Source organism: Phodopus roborovskii, unplaced genomic scaffold (assembly GCF_943737965.1).
Source record: "Phodopus roborovskii unplaced genomic scaffold, PHOROB, whole genome shotgun sequence".
In the NCBI taxonomy this organism is placed as follows: domain Eukaryota; kingdom Metazoa; phylum Chordata; class Mammalia; order Rodentia; family Cricetidae; genus Phodopus; species Phodopus roborovskii.
Window position 1 is genome coordinate 14,724,303 of NW_026126469.1, and position 18,446 is coordinate 14,742,748.

Genomic DNA, 18,446 nt, shown 5'->3' on the forward strand with positions numbered 1-18,446 from the left:
CAGCCTACATATCATTTTACAATACTAGAAAAACTAGCTAGCCAGGAAGAAGCTTCTTTGTCTGTATCAATTTGATTTCTCTATGTTCTTTCTTTTTTTAAGAACAACATCCAACATCATATAATTTTTTATTATTGGCCCTAATTATATAGAATTAAATGTATTTGTTTTCTGTAAGATTTCTCAGGGTTTATTTTCATGTATTTTTGTTTTTTATTTACTTGTTTATTTTTCTTATTTTACATATTGATCCCAGTTTCCTCTTTGTCCCTTCCTCCCTCTCTTCTACCCTCCCATGCCCCCTGACCACCCTCCCAGATTTCTCTATGTTCTATGACCAAAATGTGTTGTGTCTTCAGCAACGTTGTGGTAAGAAACCAGAGCAAGAGCAACAGCTTATGTTGTTTGGGAATGTCTCTTTGGATACTCATAATGAACAAATTGAGAATATCCCACACCCAACACTGAGCTTTTTATTTGTCAACCTATGCCTCTAGGAATTCTATTTCTTATTTAGAGTAACCAGACTTCTATATGAATTTATATACAGGTATGTATATAATATAAATGAAGCTTATAAACTGGGTTTGTAAATGGCTTTTCCAAACATCTTTACTGTTAGTTTTCCCTACTCTTATCCCTTCCTCTCTCCTAACCTCCCATTCAACCTATACCTCCCTTTTCCTCACCAGAGAAATGCAGTGGATAGTACATTATTTGTACAGTGGATAGTGGTTAACTCACAAACTCACACTGATCAAAGTGCAGAGAAAAAGTGGCATGCTCAATCATAGGTTTCAGGGACATCACAGAAAAGGGTAGTTTAAAGATTTTAAGAACCAGACTTCTGGGAGGTCCAGACTTAAACAATGTCATTTGGACATGACAGGACTGCTGCATTCATGAAATTATAGCAGCTCTGTAATATAAATAATATATACAGACATAAGATCAAGCAAGACAAATTATAGCATGGAGAGGGGAGAAGCCATGAGCCCACACCTAACCAAAGAGCTATTGACAGCTTGTTATGGCTTCTGATGGATAGTCAGTTTTCTTTAAGGATGTTGCCCACGTTAGATTGATGATGCTCCAGTGGATGGCCCCCACACCCAGGACTATGTGGGCATCACAAAGCAGACTTGGTGGTTATGTTTTTAAGAGGACATGAAGTTGGGAGGTAGAGGATCTGGAAGGGGTCAAAGACAGAGAGAAAATATAATAAAAGATACTGTATGAAATTATCAAAGAATTAATACAAATACTGCTTTTAAAACAGAATATAATAGGCTTTTGTCCATAGTTTCTAAGATACATCCTCTGAATTCTTGACAATTGCTAGTGAGAGCCCTGACAGTTTATGCTAAGATGACTGATCCTAGGGCCTGGGGAGTTAACTCAGTAGTTAAATAATGCTTTCTGTCCTTGCAGAGGACCTGGGTTCAGTTCCCCGCAAGGTTCACAACTATCTATAACTCCAGTTCCAGGGAATCTCATTCTCTTCAGGTCTCTGTGGGTTCTAGGCACACATGTGGAACATATACCGACAGACTGACGGACAGACAGACAGACAAACACTCATACACACACAATAAATCTAAAAGTATAGCTTTTAAAAGATGATGGTGGTTTTGAAGAGAATTGGTCTAACAATGTTATGCAGAAATGCAGCTGCCACAACCCACCGGTAAGCCTGGGGCTTCAGGTCATATATCTGCCTGATCTGTAAGAGGGGAGAATCTAGAGATTATGTTCAGCCTTCTGGCAAATGCTTCAATCAGTTGTGTTTAAGTAATAAAACCCCAATATAAACTCTAGACCTGGAAACCTAGTTGAGCCCTGCATGGCAGTATTCTGTATATTATTACACATGTGTGTGCCGGAAAGGTAAAACATCCTGATTCTACAATGGAAGGGCAGTGGAAGTAACTTTTAGGACCCTTCTCAGAGTTGGTTCCATGTGCCCCTACTTTGGTTAATTATAACTCATATCATTTTCTACAAATAAAACCATGATAATACATACATACTACACATGTGTGGATTTTGTGAATTAGCAAATTATTGAATACAGGATGGAGGGTTAGTGCAGCCCCTAAATTGTAGACAGCTAGTCAAAGCACAAATGGCTTAGGAACACCAAAAGTTGCCCCTGGTGTCTGAAGTGAAGCCTTTCCTATGGTTGTGTCCTCAACTTTGCTATTTGGTCTAACTGTGGGTAGTTGGTGTCAGAAGTCACTATTTGAATGCACTAAGAAGTGGATGGTGATCACACCTTGTGGATGGTTATACAAATGCACATACAATGTGGACAGTGGTCAGTGCTGAAGAACATGCAGTGAACTTGCACCTAAGTCACAGAAGGCAGAGACTGCAGTGCACAAAATGCCTTTTATACGTCACCATCCAAGAGGCAACTGTATCGGTCATGAGGAGCTTGTGGGCACTTGACACAGGTGTCATCACAGCTCTGGGGATGGCCCCCTCCTCACTGATATATTCCCACACATGCTCATTACAGGTTTTGTCTCCCTCTTTAACACAAGAACCATGGAAGACTGGGTAATTGACGTGCTATAGATGGCATTTATTTGGGGCTTCCTGGTATGATTTTCGTCATGGTGATGATAGCATTAGCTTCAAACAATCTTGCATGGCTCACCATGCCAGGCTCTGATGAAAATACTGTGTCTGGCCCTTCACTGTGGCCCTAGAATGAGAAAGGTGGAGGTGGCCTGAACTTGATTGAAGCAAACTGTTTACAGTGTAAAACATAGTGGCACTGCTGAGGAACCTAGGTCAGCTGAGTGACAGTCAACCTCTAAGCCCATAAACTGGAAGAGTAATTTCTTGGTGACATAAGCCATTGATGTTGGGGTGAGTTGAGATGCAGTGATGTTGTAGCACCAGCTGGTTGCTGTTTTTACTGTTGGATATTTGAACTTTTTCTCTATCAGAGACTCCTAATATTTCTAACAAAAAACTATATTCCTGGTTATTAGAAGAAAAGGATTACTAGTTTGGGACACCCATTAAACTCCAGAGATTGTAGCAAGTGATTTTATAAGTATTATATTTCCTTCCTTAAAAACCAGTGCAAAATAGGTACCTTTTGCTGATGAATAATCATGTTAAAATAGATTCTCTTTCTTAAGGACACAGTGAGTAGTATGGCAAGGATGTGAACACAAGAAAGTCTAACCCTAAAACCCATGGTCTCTGGCTGCAGCATTTGCAATAGGATGGATTTCCTAAATTGAAAAGAACATGGTGGGATCCCTGAACCAGCTTGGAGAGCAGTTTGGTTTATAACCAGGAAGAAAAATTCTGAATTGTCCAGACTTTCTTAAAACGAATATGACATTTGTTATTGGGTTGCAAACTTACATGATGGTATATTTTACCTAAAATTAATCTCTCCCTTTTCTGAGTTTTCACAGTGTATTATTCAAACTGGTAGCCTACCATAGGATGTTGTACATTAAACCATATTGTTCACATATGCAACCCCATAGACTGTGAACTCCCTGAGAAAGAAACCCTGCCTTGTTCCACATTTTTATCTCTCTCTAAACCTCACACTGAGCCTGCTACAGGGGAGAATTTGCCATTTCAAATTATGGTCTTTAAATTGTTCAAAACTCATTTGATGCATTTCTATTAGAAATTATATATTATAAATCATGTAAGTCAAATTTCAAGGTGGCCATTAATCCATAAGCAAAGCTCTGACTGTGTCTCATGAGAGTCCCAAGGTGTACATCTTCCATGTGAGTCTCCAAAGGATCACATGCAGAAAAGGTTACTGTCATTTGATGAGGTTTATGTAAAAGATGCACATGTGTGATGGATGGATGCCTTTTTACACCTAATTTTCTTCCTGGGACCTCCCCCTATCTACTCAAATATTTAGTCTTAATGGAGCTGGCTGAACCTCATCATCATCTACTGTAATGACTGTCGTAAAGCCATGTTAAACCAATATGTTTTCGCTTCAAAAGACTTGCCTAAGGGGCAGTGAAAGTTTGAAATCATTAGCAATGGTGAGACAAGGGAACAGATGAAAATGGTGGTGGCTCACCCATAGCATCGCCGCTTATGACATTTGCCATGTGGTGAGTAGAGGACAACAAATCAAAACAGTAAGATCTGGACTGAAGAAGAGAAAGGGGATGGCTGCTTGAGAATAAAGAGATCACGTTTGACCCTTTAATGTACAAGAAATATATTTTTAATCACCTCCTCCCTGTATTTTCTTGATGTAGTCTGACTGGATCTTGTTGAAGAAGGCAGATGTGTTACTAGCAGAAACTCCCATACAGACTAGGGTCAAATAGGACTTCACAGTGTGCATTTTCTCAACTGGTAATCAGTTTTTAAAACTTTTTTCTTTAATATATCATAGCTTGTGTTATCAGCTTCATGTGTCCCAATTTCTGTGACCTTTGGCAAGTTATTTAAGAAATAATAATTTCCTTGAGTGAAATGGCATTATCAGGTTCTGCAGTTGAGCTAACTGATACTTATGGTACAGTCCAGGGAAGAGTAGACTCACAGTGTGCTGAGAGATCTCACAATGAACCCTTCTTGCCCATCTTTTGGGAAGATTGTCCATCTTGGTGGGCACTTGAGAAAAACCAACATGTGTTCAACAAGGCTGGTTTCTTTAGAAACTCGGAAACATGGGCAACAGTTCTAATCTTGCTTCAGAAATGGATGGAGTTATTTTGTGCTTGGTATCAGTTATGGAGTTGACTGACAGGGAGGTGGGGCTATCACACCCCTTTCCATGGTACTAACCTGCTGACTCTCATCTCAGTTGTTCATCCTGTGAAACTCAGTGTCTCCTCAGAGTACTGGCTCAGCTGGAGACTGGAATGACTCTATTCAGGGTCATAGCTACCTCTAAGAGAAGAGTTTCTCAGAAGGGTAATAGGTCAGAAGCTATTGGGACACTTGGGCAGTACCACTTTATCCAACAATCAACAATCAACATTTAATCAAGTACTGAAACCTGTGATGAAGCTAAAGGTGAGAGCAGCTATTTCTGTTTGCTCATCCCTGTTTGCTCACAGACATGCTGTTTTCCCATTCCCAAAAGTTCATAGCTCAAGTAGATAATATCCTGGTATCAGGTGATGTAATGATCTCACCCTTCCAGAGAGATCCAGCAGTTTGGAACTAGCAGTGGGAGGGAAGGGCTTGGCTTCGCCTATGATTCCTGTATGTAATCACCTGCTTTTCACCTTGCTTCAGAGAATGGGCAACCAGGGGAAGTTCTCATTTAATCCCTGGTACTGCTTCCCTCCTGGCAGATGCTCTCTAATGTGGCAGCTATCTAAACTTAGGCACACATGGCCTCTCTGTGGACTGGTCTGGACTGATGTGAATGATATCTCTCCTTCTGACTCCTTGAGAATATTTTCTTCAAATATCTCCTGGAATGTGCAGCCCACCCCCATTATGCATCTTCTTGCTACAATTCTTCCCAGCCTGAATAAGTTCCATGGCTTCTACTTTACCTACAAGATAATTGGCATATGACTTCCCTTATGGCTCCCCTCTCTCTCCTCTTTATGACTATGAAAGGATGAGCAAAAACATGATGCCCCCTAAAATCATCCAGACTTTCCTGGAATACTTCCCATGACTCTGTTTTATTGAGTGTGAGAATCCTGAGAGGAAAGCATGACTTCATACTCTCCCCTTCAGTTCTCTCCTTAAAGCACCTCTCCATAACCACTGTTACAGTTTTACACAGAATCAATAGGCAGGTAATGGGGAGAGACAGGGGTATGTTTATAATGGAAAGACCAATAAGGATCTCTTGAAAAGATACTATGGAGATGTCACCATCATGTCTCTTCATGCTCAACTGGCACTATCATTCATTGTTCTTAAATATTCGGGTCAGCAAACCTCCACCCAATAGGAAAACATCATCCAGCACCCACTCACACTAGCATTCTTTTCTTTTCTGTGTTAGACACATATAGACACCCAGGGCATAAAGGGGCTGATGGCTGAGGTTAGATTAGTTGGAGAGGTTACGTTCATGAGTAGAATAAGCACAAATTCAAATTAAAGAGTGGCCTGATAGCATAGGCTTTGGAAGTTCAGAGAAAGGAACATTAGTTGTTTTACTCTTTAAAATGATGATCTGTCATCAGAAAAGAGAGATGAGAGAAAAAATAGCGGCAGCTTCAAGGATGAGACAGGATTCACTCTAAGACAGGAAAGATGGGAAGATTTCAAAATTGCTTGGGACTACAGAGACATCTCGGTGGTGAAGAGTGGCTACTGCTCTTGTAGTCCCTGGATGCAGCATTTACATGGACAATGCCTCCCCAACACATACACATAATTTAATTTTTGAAAAAGAGCTTTTTACTAAAAGAAGGACATTTCCAGTAGAGAGAAGAAGCATGCGTAAGAGAAAGCAGATAAGTATGGGATGCAACATTTTCAGTTTGACAGCAATGTAGGGTAATGAGAGGAAGTAGCAGATAATACAATCTGAAAACCGAGTTAGGCCAGGTCAGAGAGTAGAGTCTTGATGGCCAAGCTGAGAACTGGAGATGTTTTTTTGCCTCCTTTGAAGTTGAGGACCACTGGAGTGATGCCTATAAAATGACCCTCATCAAAGCTCCTATGATTCCTAGTCCCAGTGTAGAGTTTATACTAGGAAAAGGCAATATTATCACAGTTTTGTTATTTACTTATATATCTGTGCATGTCATGTCTTGTTCCCAGGAGATATTTGCATACTAAGAGACAGCCATGACCTTTATCCCCTAGCACTGCCTGCTACTGCAAGCTCTGGGAGATCCCGGGGTTCTTTCCTTTTTCAGCATCATTCATAAATAAATCATTCAAATTGCTTTAAAATACCCAGCATTATAGAATCACTATCACTGATTCAAAATTATTCAGTTAGATGAATATTAATAACATGTAGTAGAAAACATTAAATAGGCTTGGAATAGACACTTCAACCTAATAATCAAAATTGATATTACTTATATCATAGAGACTGGTAAATTTTTATCATCAGATAGATATAATAGATGACTTCAATATCACTTTTGTGTTTTAAGATGCGACATGAAATTGTCAAGGTTATTAATATCCTAGGATGCCTGATATTTTATCTGTTGTTTTTCATAACATCCCTGACTGTTGAACAAAGAAAAGGTGACAATGCCATTCTTCTTCATGCTCTCTGTTGAGACAGTCACCTTTCTCGGTTATTAAGAGTTAGCATCAGGCCCCAAGTTCCTTGATCAAGAGCACTTTATCAGTGTCACCTCCAAAGAAAGGAGTGAGCAATAGCTGCTGTGAGCCATACCTCGCTTCCCAGAGAACTGCACCAGAATAAAACATTAGTATTTGTTCTCACAAGCCAAAGACCTAGCAAAAATCTCGCTTGGGGCCAATGTGAAACAGTTGAATAATGGGAAGTGACCTTGGGTTTTAAAAAAAAAAAAAGTCTTTCTTTATTTCTTATACTTTCTTCTATGGACAGGACACAAAACTACAAAAAAAAAAAAAAAAAAAAAAAAAAAAAAAAAACTATGAATCTGTTGACAAGTTCTTAAGGCGAAGACCTATTTATTATCAGGTTGTTATCCTGCAGGTTTAGGTGTTCCAAGCTTCCATTCACTTCCAATGTTATTTTAAATAAATGAATAAACAACAAGGCTTTAATTATTCTGTTGTGGTTTTCTTATGATGTTCTTATTTGTGTGTTTCTGGGTCTTCACAAACAAATTTACATACATACAAACTTACTTGTTAAGCTGACCGTCAGTGTGATGGCCACATCTTGCATGAGATACTGGTAATTACCAAAGAGCTGTAGTTGCTGGAAAAAAGAAAGAGCCAGTGTAAGTACCATGCTTGTTATTGTTGCATTTCTCAATTCACAGGACTCTTTTTAAAACACTGGTAGGCAGCTGCCATTTCTTTCTTCTTTTCAAAAAGAAAATATGGACTGAAAATCATCAGTATCCCATTAGACTAAATGACCCCTATAGTTGTTTTCGCAGTATTTAACTCATTTCTTTATTACTAGTGGCATACTCAGAACCTAGTCAGCCTCCTACTGGCCACGTTAAACCTGTAAGGCATCATCATAGCCTGGACAGCTGAGTTCTCAGCACAAGATGTGGAAGTCTGACAGTTTCTAATGGAATTTTAAACAAAATGCAAAGTCAAGGCCCCAATTCATTTAACCCGGGTGGGTCTCTACTCTTGAGTATGGATAGAGTGACAACATAATGAAGTTGGAGCTCACTCATATTCCCAAACTGAACAAGGCCTTTCCCTGCTAAATCAGTGGTTCTCAAACTTCCTCATAGTGTGATGACCCCCAATCATAAAATTATTTTGTTGCTATTTCATAACTGTAATTTTACTACTGTTATGTATCATAATGTAAATATCTGTGTTTTCCAATGGTCGTAGGTGATCCCTGAAAAAGGGTAGGTCAGCTACCAAAGAGGATTCGACCCACAGATTGAGAACCACTGCCCTAAGTAAACCCACTGCAGATGTTAGTCTGCCAGCTCTGCCTTCCAGAGGTCTGGGTACACACAGAACTTAGCTTTTCAGTTGACATTTTGGGAGCTGAACTTGTAAGGTCAAAAGGTAAAAACTCTTGAGGAATGTCCTTGCTGGACCTTGAGCAGCCAGGCATGAGACCTGCTTCATGCTTCATAGATAGTGACTGAGTTACCCTGTAATCTGACTTTGCTGTTTGTTATGGATATTCATGTGTGGACATACACTGGCCTTTCCAAAGGCTCTGTACTAGAGTCCAGGTTGAGGTACTCGGAGAACACACCCATCAGGCTTCAAACAGCAGTGGACAACTGCTAAGTAGACTGCTCCAACGCCACCTCAGTTCAGCACCCACTTTTATGAAAAGGGAGGTACACTGTGTCTCTTGATTCCCAACTGTGCTTTATCTAACCCCTCCTGTGTGTGTGTGTGCGTGCGTGCATGCGTGCATGTGTGTGTGCATGCATATGTGTGGGTGTGCGAGTATTGAACACATTCTGTGTTAGCCTATGTGTCTTTGTACACATGTGTGGAGACCAGAGGTCAGGATCAGGTATGTCCCTCTGTGTCTCTCCACCTTATCTTTTTTTTTTTTTTTTTTTTTTTTTTTTTTTTTTTTTTGGAGATGATCTCTCACTGAACCTGGAGCTCACCAGTAGTTAGCTAGATGGCCTGACCATCGAGTACCTAGGATCTTCCTGCCCCTGCCCTCCATCATTGGAACTAGAAGGTGTATGCTACCAAGCCCAACTTTTTATATGGGTGCTGGGGTCTGGACCCAGCAAGCACTTCGCTGACTGAGTCATCTCCCTGGCCCCTGGATCCTTCCTTCCTATTATTCCCTCTGAGTGGGAAAATTACATAGAAATAGAAACACAAGGAAAACTGTCCAACAGCAGCTTTAGGGTTTTTTCTTTCTTTCGTTCTTTCTTTCTTTCTTTTCTTTCTTTCTTCCTTCCTTCCTTCCTTTCTTTCTTTCTTCTTCTTCTTTTTTTTTATTTTGTTTTGTGTTGTTTTAATAGAACTGTGGAGACCTTGAAAATAGGTCACTAACATTCTAGAAGTGGGAGTGGCCAAGAGCAAGACCTGCTTTGAATTTTGGATGGAAGTAAGGCTTAAATGGGGTTTCCTGATCCCTCCTCACCAGTCTGCTGGACATTTAGCATTCCACATGTGTCCTTGCCAGCAGTAACCAACATGATGCCTGAATCCTGGTCTCCTCATTCACCTCTTAAATATCCTCCCAAAGCAATAAAACAGCTTCATTTCCCACGTGTCCTTTGAGTCTGTTGGGTTGTTTTAGTGTAGAGCAAACTAAACTTGAAATAAAGAAGATTGTTTTAAACCTACATCCAGCTCCTCTATGGAGCTAACTTCTAAATGGCTGTCACCACTTGTTTTTCAGAGTCCTTTGTAGTTTTAAGGACTTGCCAATCCTTTGCTGATGATGCATCTAACCCTGTTGAATTCTGTGGGAGATTTTCAGCATTCCCATCCTTCAAAATCAAATTCAAAAACTGCTCTTCCTTTTCATCTCTTTTGAGTCTTTTACCAAAAATATTCCGCAGTTGGAGGCAAATCCTTTTCCTGAGGAGTTATATTTAGGCTGCTCTCAAGCTCTGTTTAGACCCCAAGGAAGAGACGGGGGCTTATGAAGGTCAAGTCTGAGGTTATCCAGAGAAAACCAGCACCCTAGACAACAGATCCAGGGCTACTGACTTCTAGGCTCAGCTTGCACAAAGCACCCTGGCTTCTCAAGTGTGTAGGCACCCGTTTCTGAGAAATGTCATATATTTATAAACATTAAATAGGGTGCAGGATCCAAATTCCAAAGCTATAAATACAATTAGAACTGATAAGAAATGATTTGAATTCATACCCAGTAGAGAAGTGATGTTCCAATAAACTGGATGATGCCGTACATGGTTAAGTATTTAAATACGCCAAAGGATGAAACCAGAGCAGCTCGGCCTTCCCTGTTCAGAGCAAAAAACACAAAATCTGCTTATGTGGGCCACACAGTGCCTAGTCTTTATATTTCAATAGGAGTTCATTTTAAAATGTCTCCATTCTTTGACATGAGCACATATGTATATAATATATTTGGTAAGTCATCTCTGCAGCCTCTTACATTCACTTCCTGCCCTCACCAAGACCCTTACTCCTTGCACCAAGTCCCTGTCCAACTTTTGTGTCTTTGGTTATGATTTTTCTTTATCCTTTGTTTTAAGCCATTATATTATAGGTTTAACTAGAGCCACCCATATGAGCATGGGTATGAAGCTAACCACTGAGGCATGAGGAACTTACCACTATTACATCTCTGAAGACAGCCCTTGACCGACATAGAGCACCATGGAAGCTTCCCAGGAGAGTTCACTACTGAATGTTTAGGGATTGGGTTTTGTATGTGCCCTGTGCAGGCAACTGTAACTGTTAATGAGTTCATTTGTGGCATAGCAATCTCACACTCAAAACAAAAACCTATTATTCAACTCTTGCATTCTTTCTGCTCCCTCTTCCATGATGACCCAGTGTGATGTGAGTGACCCACTAGAGGAGGAAATCCTCCTCAATTAAGCAAGGAGTTTAAGCTTACTAGCCTGTTGATATATCCCCCACTTAGTCATCTATTCACTCTTTCAACTATTGTTTATTTTATGTTTACCTTTTCTGTGGTGGTAGAACCTTCCACATGCTAGGTAAGTACTCTACCACTGATATATATATATATATATATATATATATATATATATAATATTTTTAAAAAATTTTATTTGTGTGTATGTGTTACATGCATGTAATATACAGGTACATACACTCAAACACAGACATGTGGAGGCCAGAATAGGATGTCACATGTCTTCTTCTATTACTTTCCACCCAGTGGACTGAGACAGTGTCTCTCACTGAGTGGGAAGTTTGTTGTTTGGCTAAGTAGCTAGTTGGGATGCTATTAGGGTCCACTTGTCTCTGATCCCTAACACTGGGATTCCAGGCAGACAAAGCACACAAAGCTTTTTATGTGGGTACTTGGGATTTGAACTCAAATCCATAAGCTTGCATACCACATGTTCTGATCTACTGAGACATCTCTCCCGGCCCTTGTTTTATTCACTAAACTCCTGGTGCTTCTGCCTCCATTTCCCGAATACTGGGATTACTGGCATTCACTGGTTTAGGCAGTGCTAGGAATCAAACCCAGCATCTTGTCCATGACAGGCAAGCATTAGCTAATTTACTGTATCCTATGACCTATTTAACCTGTTTTTCATTTGTTCATTCTCTTCAATCCTTGACCCACTTTTACTTAGGCCTTATGAAGTGCCAACATTACACTAACAATCATTACGAAAGGATATAAAATTAATCTGGCACTGTCCTTTCTGTAAATTAAGAATAGTATTGTGTATATTCTATGCATAATACAGCATTATGATAATCTGCTGTGTCAAGCATTGACTTGGTCCTAATTTCTTTTATCTCAACATATGCTTCCTGAATGCATTTTATCAGCTCTCAGAAGCACGAAGCTAAAAGATTGGTGCCCTTACAAAGTATGGAATCAACTCTAAAATTTGAGTTCTGATGTTTTTGCCATCTGTAATATCCCTGGGAGAAACCACCATAATATTCTGAACTGGTGAAGAGATCAAAAGATCAAGACAACTGTAGAAACTACAGCTTGGAAACTGCATATATATCCTTTGGGGGAAATGGCCTTTAGCTGAGGTTTTTTGGATGGCAGTGGATCAGAGGACAGTGTGAGAATGTAGCTTGATGGTTCTGGAGCTTCCTCTTGCCAGGGCAGACAGGAGCCCACATGGGTTTAGCTTTGTTTTTAGTCCCTAGTGACACGGGCACCTGCTCAGCTCAAAGATGTTATAACTATACAGAAACATAAAATGTCAAACCTGAAAGCCAAACTCCTAACTACTTGCCTCAGGCAAGATGAGTGTTAGGTTGGGAGATGGGCCAGGGTACTTCAGGCAGATGTTTCCCACCAGGCTGTGAAGAGCTAGCATTTGTTTTCAACAAAGGATGGAGGAGAAAACAGGCTGAGAGAAGAATGCAAAGCCCGGATTGTTTCCCCAAGGCTGACATAAACATTATGATTTCATCTTTTTTTCCCCTACAGTTGTATATAATTTCAAGAAAATTAAGACAACCAGTGTCAAAACAAAGTACACAACATGGTTCTGAGGGCAGGATAAAATTGTCTTCATGAGCTTCCAAAACTGCTGCTACTCTTAATGATTATGAATTTTAGTAGCTCATACATTTATCTGAATATCCTGCCATCGTGCATCTAATGTTCTGCTATACCAAGCTTAGAGCTAGATACAATGCTTGATACAGAATTGAAAACAGATAACAGCTTTTCCCTTGAGGACTTGAACTACAACAACCAGTGGCTCATGCTCTGAAGAATGACGCCCAAACTTGTGGACCTAGACCTATTCGTGTAAGCCTTCATCTCCCATCTAGAATGCATTCTCAGGAATGAGCATGTGTAGAGAATACCAATGGATAAAAGAACTGAACGCTGAGCCACATCTAATTTTTTTCAGGCTTTGAAATACAGAAGGAAAAGAAAGTCTACCCTGAAGTCTTAACAATAAACCATCTGCACCTAACAAATTTTATATTATTCCTTGTATTCTAAACCAACACACTTCATTATAAATACATTATAGATGCATAATACATTGTATTACAGTCATGATTTGCCAGTACAGGGGATAATTTTGCTCAAGTGTACAGGAAAACACAGCTGTAGGTGCCTAGGGATAAAGGATATGATCCAGCTGTTTGACTGATGTACAGGATGGACAGGGTATTTCAGGATTGATGGCTTCCTAGCAGTCATTTCTCTGAGGCACCAAGAAACATAATGGAGAACCATGTGATTCTCCTTTCAAGGTAAGCTAAGTAATGACTTCCAGCTCACTGGACATGGAGATGCCCAGTTACCTCCAAGTATTCCAGGAACAGCAAGGGGAAGGATTTATGAATAAAATGTAAAAGTGGATGCTTTATTCTTCATTACACTTAAAATGTAAGGAGAAATGACTGCAGTGAAGGAGAAGAAAATGCATATTCCATTTTCCCCTTCTCCAGCGACATATAATACCTTTTATGTCAACATCCTAGATGTTTTGAATTTTTGTTTTAGAGTTATACAATAGTACTAGGGAAAGCTATCTAATGATGTATTCTCATAATGTTTTCACCCACCCCAAACTCTTGGTAAAATATCACAGAAGGCACCCAGTATAGGAAAGTAAGAGAAAGAGAAGACAACGATTGAATTTTAAATATCAAATCAAGATTTTTTGCAGTCTACCTAACACACCCATCTATTTCTTAAAACTGAATGAAAATCAACTTTTCAAGAAACAGGTATCATTCCTTGGCTAATGGTCCAGCAGCACTGTACCCATACCCACCTTGGTCTTTATAACTTGAAGTTAGTGTCCTATTCCATCTATTTCCAGAACCAGACAATGGGCCATGGTGATTGCCTGATAAGGTAGACAGGAAGAGGCGGCTTACCTGATGAGATGAGGCACACACTCAATATTGGCTGTTTTCGAGGTGAAGGGAGATGCCACGGATGCTTCCTGTTCTGATAGCGAGATGCCTGCATGAGCCATTTTCAAAGCCTGGAATGATCCACCCAAGTCAAACTGTGACTCCTCAGACCAGGTTGTTATTACTCAAATACCAAGGCTATCTGTCATGTCAGTTCAACACTGCATGCCATAGTTTGAATGTAATTGGCCCCCATAGTCTCACGGGAAGTGGCACTATTAGGAAGTGAGGCTTTGTTGGAATGGGTGTGACTTTGTTGGAGGAAGGGGGTCACTATGGGAGTGGGCTCTGAAGTTTCCTATGCTCAGGATACTGCCCAATGTCTCAGTTGACTTCCTGTTGCCTACAAGATATAGGCCTCTCAGCTGTCCCTCCAGCACCAAGTCTGCCTGCTTGCCACCATCCTCCCTGCCATGATGATAATGGACTGAATCTCTGGAACTGTAAGTGAGCCACCCCAATTAAATGCTTTCTTTTATAGGAGTTTTAATGGTCATGGTTTAGAAACCTTAACTAAGAAACTGTGCCTGTCCATATTTAGATCTCTATTCAAGCTACCCCCTTTATCTGTATACTCTGTCTCCCTGGTTCGTAACGTCACCATGAAATAAAAACTGATTGCTCTGTGTCCATGTGATCCATAGTAGGAGGGAAAGAGAGAGGGGGGGGAAGAGAGAGAGAGAGCACTTCCACACATACACACATAATGTACTATCTGTGTGGCACACATACAACATCAGGAAATGGAAGAACCCATACAGAAAGTCTATGAGAGGAAGGCAGAAGGGCTGGAGAGATGGCAACACAATGTTTCTCAACCTTCCTAAAGCTGTGACCCTTTAATACAGTTCCTCTTGTTGTGCTGACCCCAACCATAAAATTATTCTTGTTGCTAGTTCATAACCATAATTTTGCTACTATTATGAGTCATAATGTAAATATCTAATATATAAGATATCTGGTATATGACTCCTGTGAAAAGGTTGTTGGATCCCAAAGGGGGTCGTGACCCAGGTTGAGAAACACTGGCAGAACCTGCGTTCAATTCTTCCCACATTGGGAGGCTCACAGCTTTCTGCAATTTTATCTCCATGGTATCTGGGCCCTGCAGGCACTTGCATTGTCTCTCTCCCCCCTCTCTTTCTCTCCCCCTCTCTCTCTCTCACACACACTTGCACATAATGAAAAACAAAATAAATCTCTTAAAAAGAATGACAGAATTTGGATGGCCATGGAGACTTCTACTATCTCAGTTCTTACTCTTAGTGAGGCCATCTTAATGAGAAAAAAAAAGGGATAGAATATCTAATTCCAACTTTCTCTGCTGATTGATCCAATTGGCTTACTGCTGGTTAAGAGTGTGGGGCACTAGATGCCCAAATCAGGCCACATATACCTATAGGCACATGGTGGCACATGGCATCACAGATATGGGGGCTATTTCATTTCATATGAAGGCTAAAAGGTGTCCAGCAAACATGCAGAAAACTAGCCCATAGGCAAGCCAGAGAAAGCCTTTAATTTCACAGAAATTGTATGACTGTGAAATGAGATTTTGTATTCAGGTTGTTCTATAGTGCTTGCCCGCATGGTTTGATATGCAATAGATTCCAGCTCTATAAGTCTTAGAACATTGCCTCCCTTTTCTTTTCTCCCTTAGTGTTTTATGACTCTACTATGTAATATAAAGTCATCTGTTGTATGTCGGGGTTAATTTAGTGTATGATTCCATCAGATGATCACCTTTTGGGGGAATGGAGACTATATCTTTTTGAGATTTTTGTTTTGCTGTACATCTCACATAATTAATAGCAGTAGGTATTCACCCTACACTGAATGAATAGACTAACATGCAACTGTCTTCTAATGAAGCACAGTCAGTTTTAGTGTGAACATATTTTTTTCACAGACATTGGAGAAAATATTTAAGAAGAAAGTAAAATGAATAGCCAGATCTTAAATATTTAATAAGCTTTAAGATATATACATATATAAATATATACATATATAAAAGCTCTATCAATCTCTATTTTAATTAATCTATCTATATCTTCCTACCTACCTATCTAGCTAAAGAATATAAGAAAATTTTCTTTTTCCCTCTGTCCTCCCTCCCTCTTCCCTCTCCTCTTCATTCTCCTTTTCGCTTTTACACTATTTTGATGGGTTGAGCAGCACATATGCTAGGCTCCACTCCTCCTCTATAACCTCAGCCCTGTTCTTCAGTTCCTGTACCACGCATACCTATTAAAGTACATAAATAATCCTCCAAGCCAACTGCCATTTTACTCACATCTTCCAAAGTCAGAATATAGAATATATACTCCCCTTCTTCTGGGAATGAAGAATAACCTGAGACTCATTTAATATTAGTTTTTGTTGTAGTGTGTAAAAACCACACTGTTTAGGATTTCATAACAATTTGGGAGAAACCTAATTTTCAAAAATTAACCTCAGAGTGGTTTTGGTGGGAATAAATGCAATTTACACATAATTAAAAATTATGAGTTGCAACCTTTTTCTTCTCTAAGGCATTACCAGCTGTACACCCTGTGCAAAAGCATGCCTCCTCCCAGAGGCTTCCTCTCCTTACCAGCGACATTAAAGGCTTAAACCAGTTAGTCTAGTAAAGTCCTCAATGGATCTACACTTTAGGAGTGTTAGAAAATCACTTTATTATTCTGGGAATTGCCAAAAGACAGAGGAAATGATGCTACCTCTTTCTGTTTCCGACCCATGCTCAGGGAGAGGTAGGCATGACCCAGTGGCTGCTGGAGGAAGAATGAAGAGGTCCCAGGGGTTCCTCGGGGAGTATAAGAGAGATACTGAAGTGCTGCCTGTGTTAGCTGAAGTCATGTGTACTCACCCCACAGTCATTGGCTCCATCTCCACACATGCCCACATAATAACTACAGAGGAAAAGAGACAAGAATCAACAGCTCAGACATTCTCTTCAATAACTTCCGCTATAACTAAAACCCCTATGTAAGGCTCCCAAACTTAATTTGTGTCAATTACTGAAATGGCAGTGATAACACCAGGGCCATCAGCAATGATGATAATCACACATTTGAAGAGAAAGTCAGGTTAACTATGTCCACCATATCAAGCTCAAGGGCATGGAGTCATGATTATAATTAGGTCATGATTACAGTACTTCTCACTCAACCTAACAAGCAGAGCACAGCCTAACCTGGCCAAGCTGCTCTCATTGCTGCTGAAAGTTCACTTTCATCACTAGGAGGAAGAGTCCCTGGCTCATGATTTAGCAGATATAACTAGAGCATACATATATTCTGGATATGTCTCAGAGTGGCTGGGAGGTAGTGCGCACCCTTTGTGATTGAGCTTGGTATGAAGCCAGGATCTTGTGCTGATATGTTACTTATAATTTAGTGAAGATTGTCGGAAGAATCAAAATGCAAAGCCAGCCACACTAGTTAGCCATAGAAGCTGAGCATTCAGTCGTGGCACACACCTCTAATTTCAGTACTCAGGAGACAGAGGTAAATGGATCGCTCTGTGATTCCAAGGCCACCCAAGGCTACACAAGATTGAATCAGTCTAAAAGAGGATTACAGCTCATGTCTTTAATGCCAGCCCTAGAGAGGAATATGAAAGACAGGAGCCCAGTGTTTCAGGCTGCATTCTGAGATTTAGTCTCCAGTCATGTTGAGAAGAGGCAGCAGTCTGAGGCTTCATGGACAGCTGGTGGAGACAGGATTAACCCTTTCAGTCTGGGGTACAGGTAAGAGCTAGTGGCCGGCTGCTTTGCTTCTCTGATCTTCAGCTTGAAGCTTGACTCTCAATATGTTTCTGAGTTTTTATTATTTATGTTACAGGATCTACACAGAAGGATAAATTTAAAGTTGCTGCCAGAGAAAAGGGATTTCTTACACGGAGTCCATTGGGCTTTCTATTATAAGTGAATGACACATTATCAACAGTGACTCTTGGTAAGGCTTTCAATGATTCGTTGGCATCTTTCCAAAATTAGATTGTAAGCGATAAAGTGAAATCCTGCTACAATATCCTTATTATTAGTTAGTCCATAAGACTTTATCCTTTTGACCTTCTCTATAGTTCGAATGTGATCTGACATAGACAAATTCGGCCTAATGCTGGGCTAGTGAAATCAAGTGTTTGCATGCCATCTCATAGTGCCATCATTCCCTGTAGTCATGTGATGGCCTTCTCACCTCAAAACTTAAAGACCATAGTGTCTGCATCACACCAGGAATAGTAACCAGCAATCTTATAGCTTCTAGTATTTCTTGATTTTAGAAAGA

The 18,446-nt window shown here is 40.1% G+C and overlaps 1 protein-coding gene across 1 annotated transcript in view; it reads right to left on the reverse strand.

The window, feature by feature from the left end:
- The window catches only part of Atp13a5 (ATPase 13A5), a 124,162-nt gene that overhangs the window by 18,935 nt on the left and 86,781 nt on the right, over positions 1-18,446 (reverse strand). The window contains exons 22-25 of the mRNA XM_051191266.1: positions 17,024-17,066; positions 14,119-14,228; positions 10,442-10,538; positions 7,792-7,864 (exon numbers count right to left, since the gene is read on the reverse strand). Coding sequence (XP_051047223.1) covers positions 7,792-7,864; positions 10,442-10,538; positions 14,119-14,228; positions 17,024-17,066 — 323 coding nt within the window. The remainder of the gene's footprint in view (positions 1-7,791; positions 7,865-10,441; positions 10,539-14,118; positions 14,229-17,023; positions 17,067-18,446) is intronic.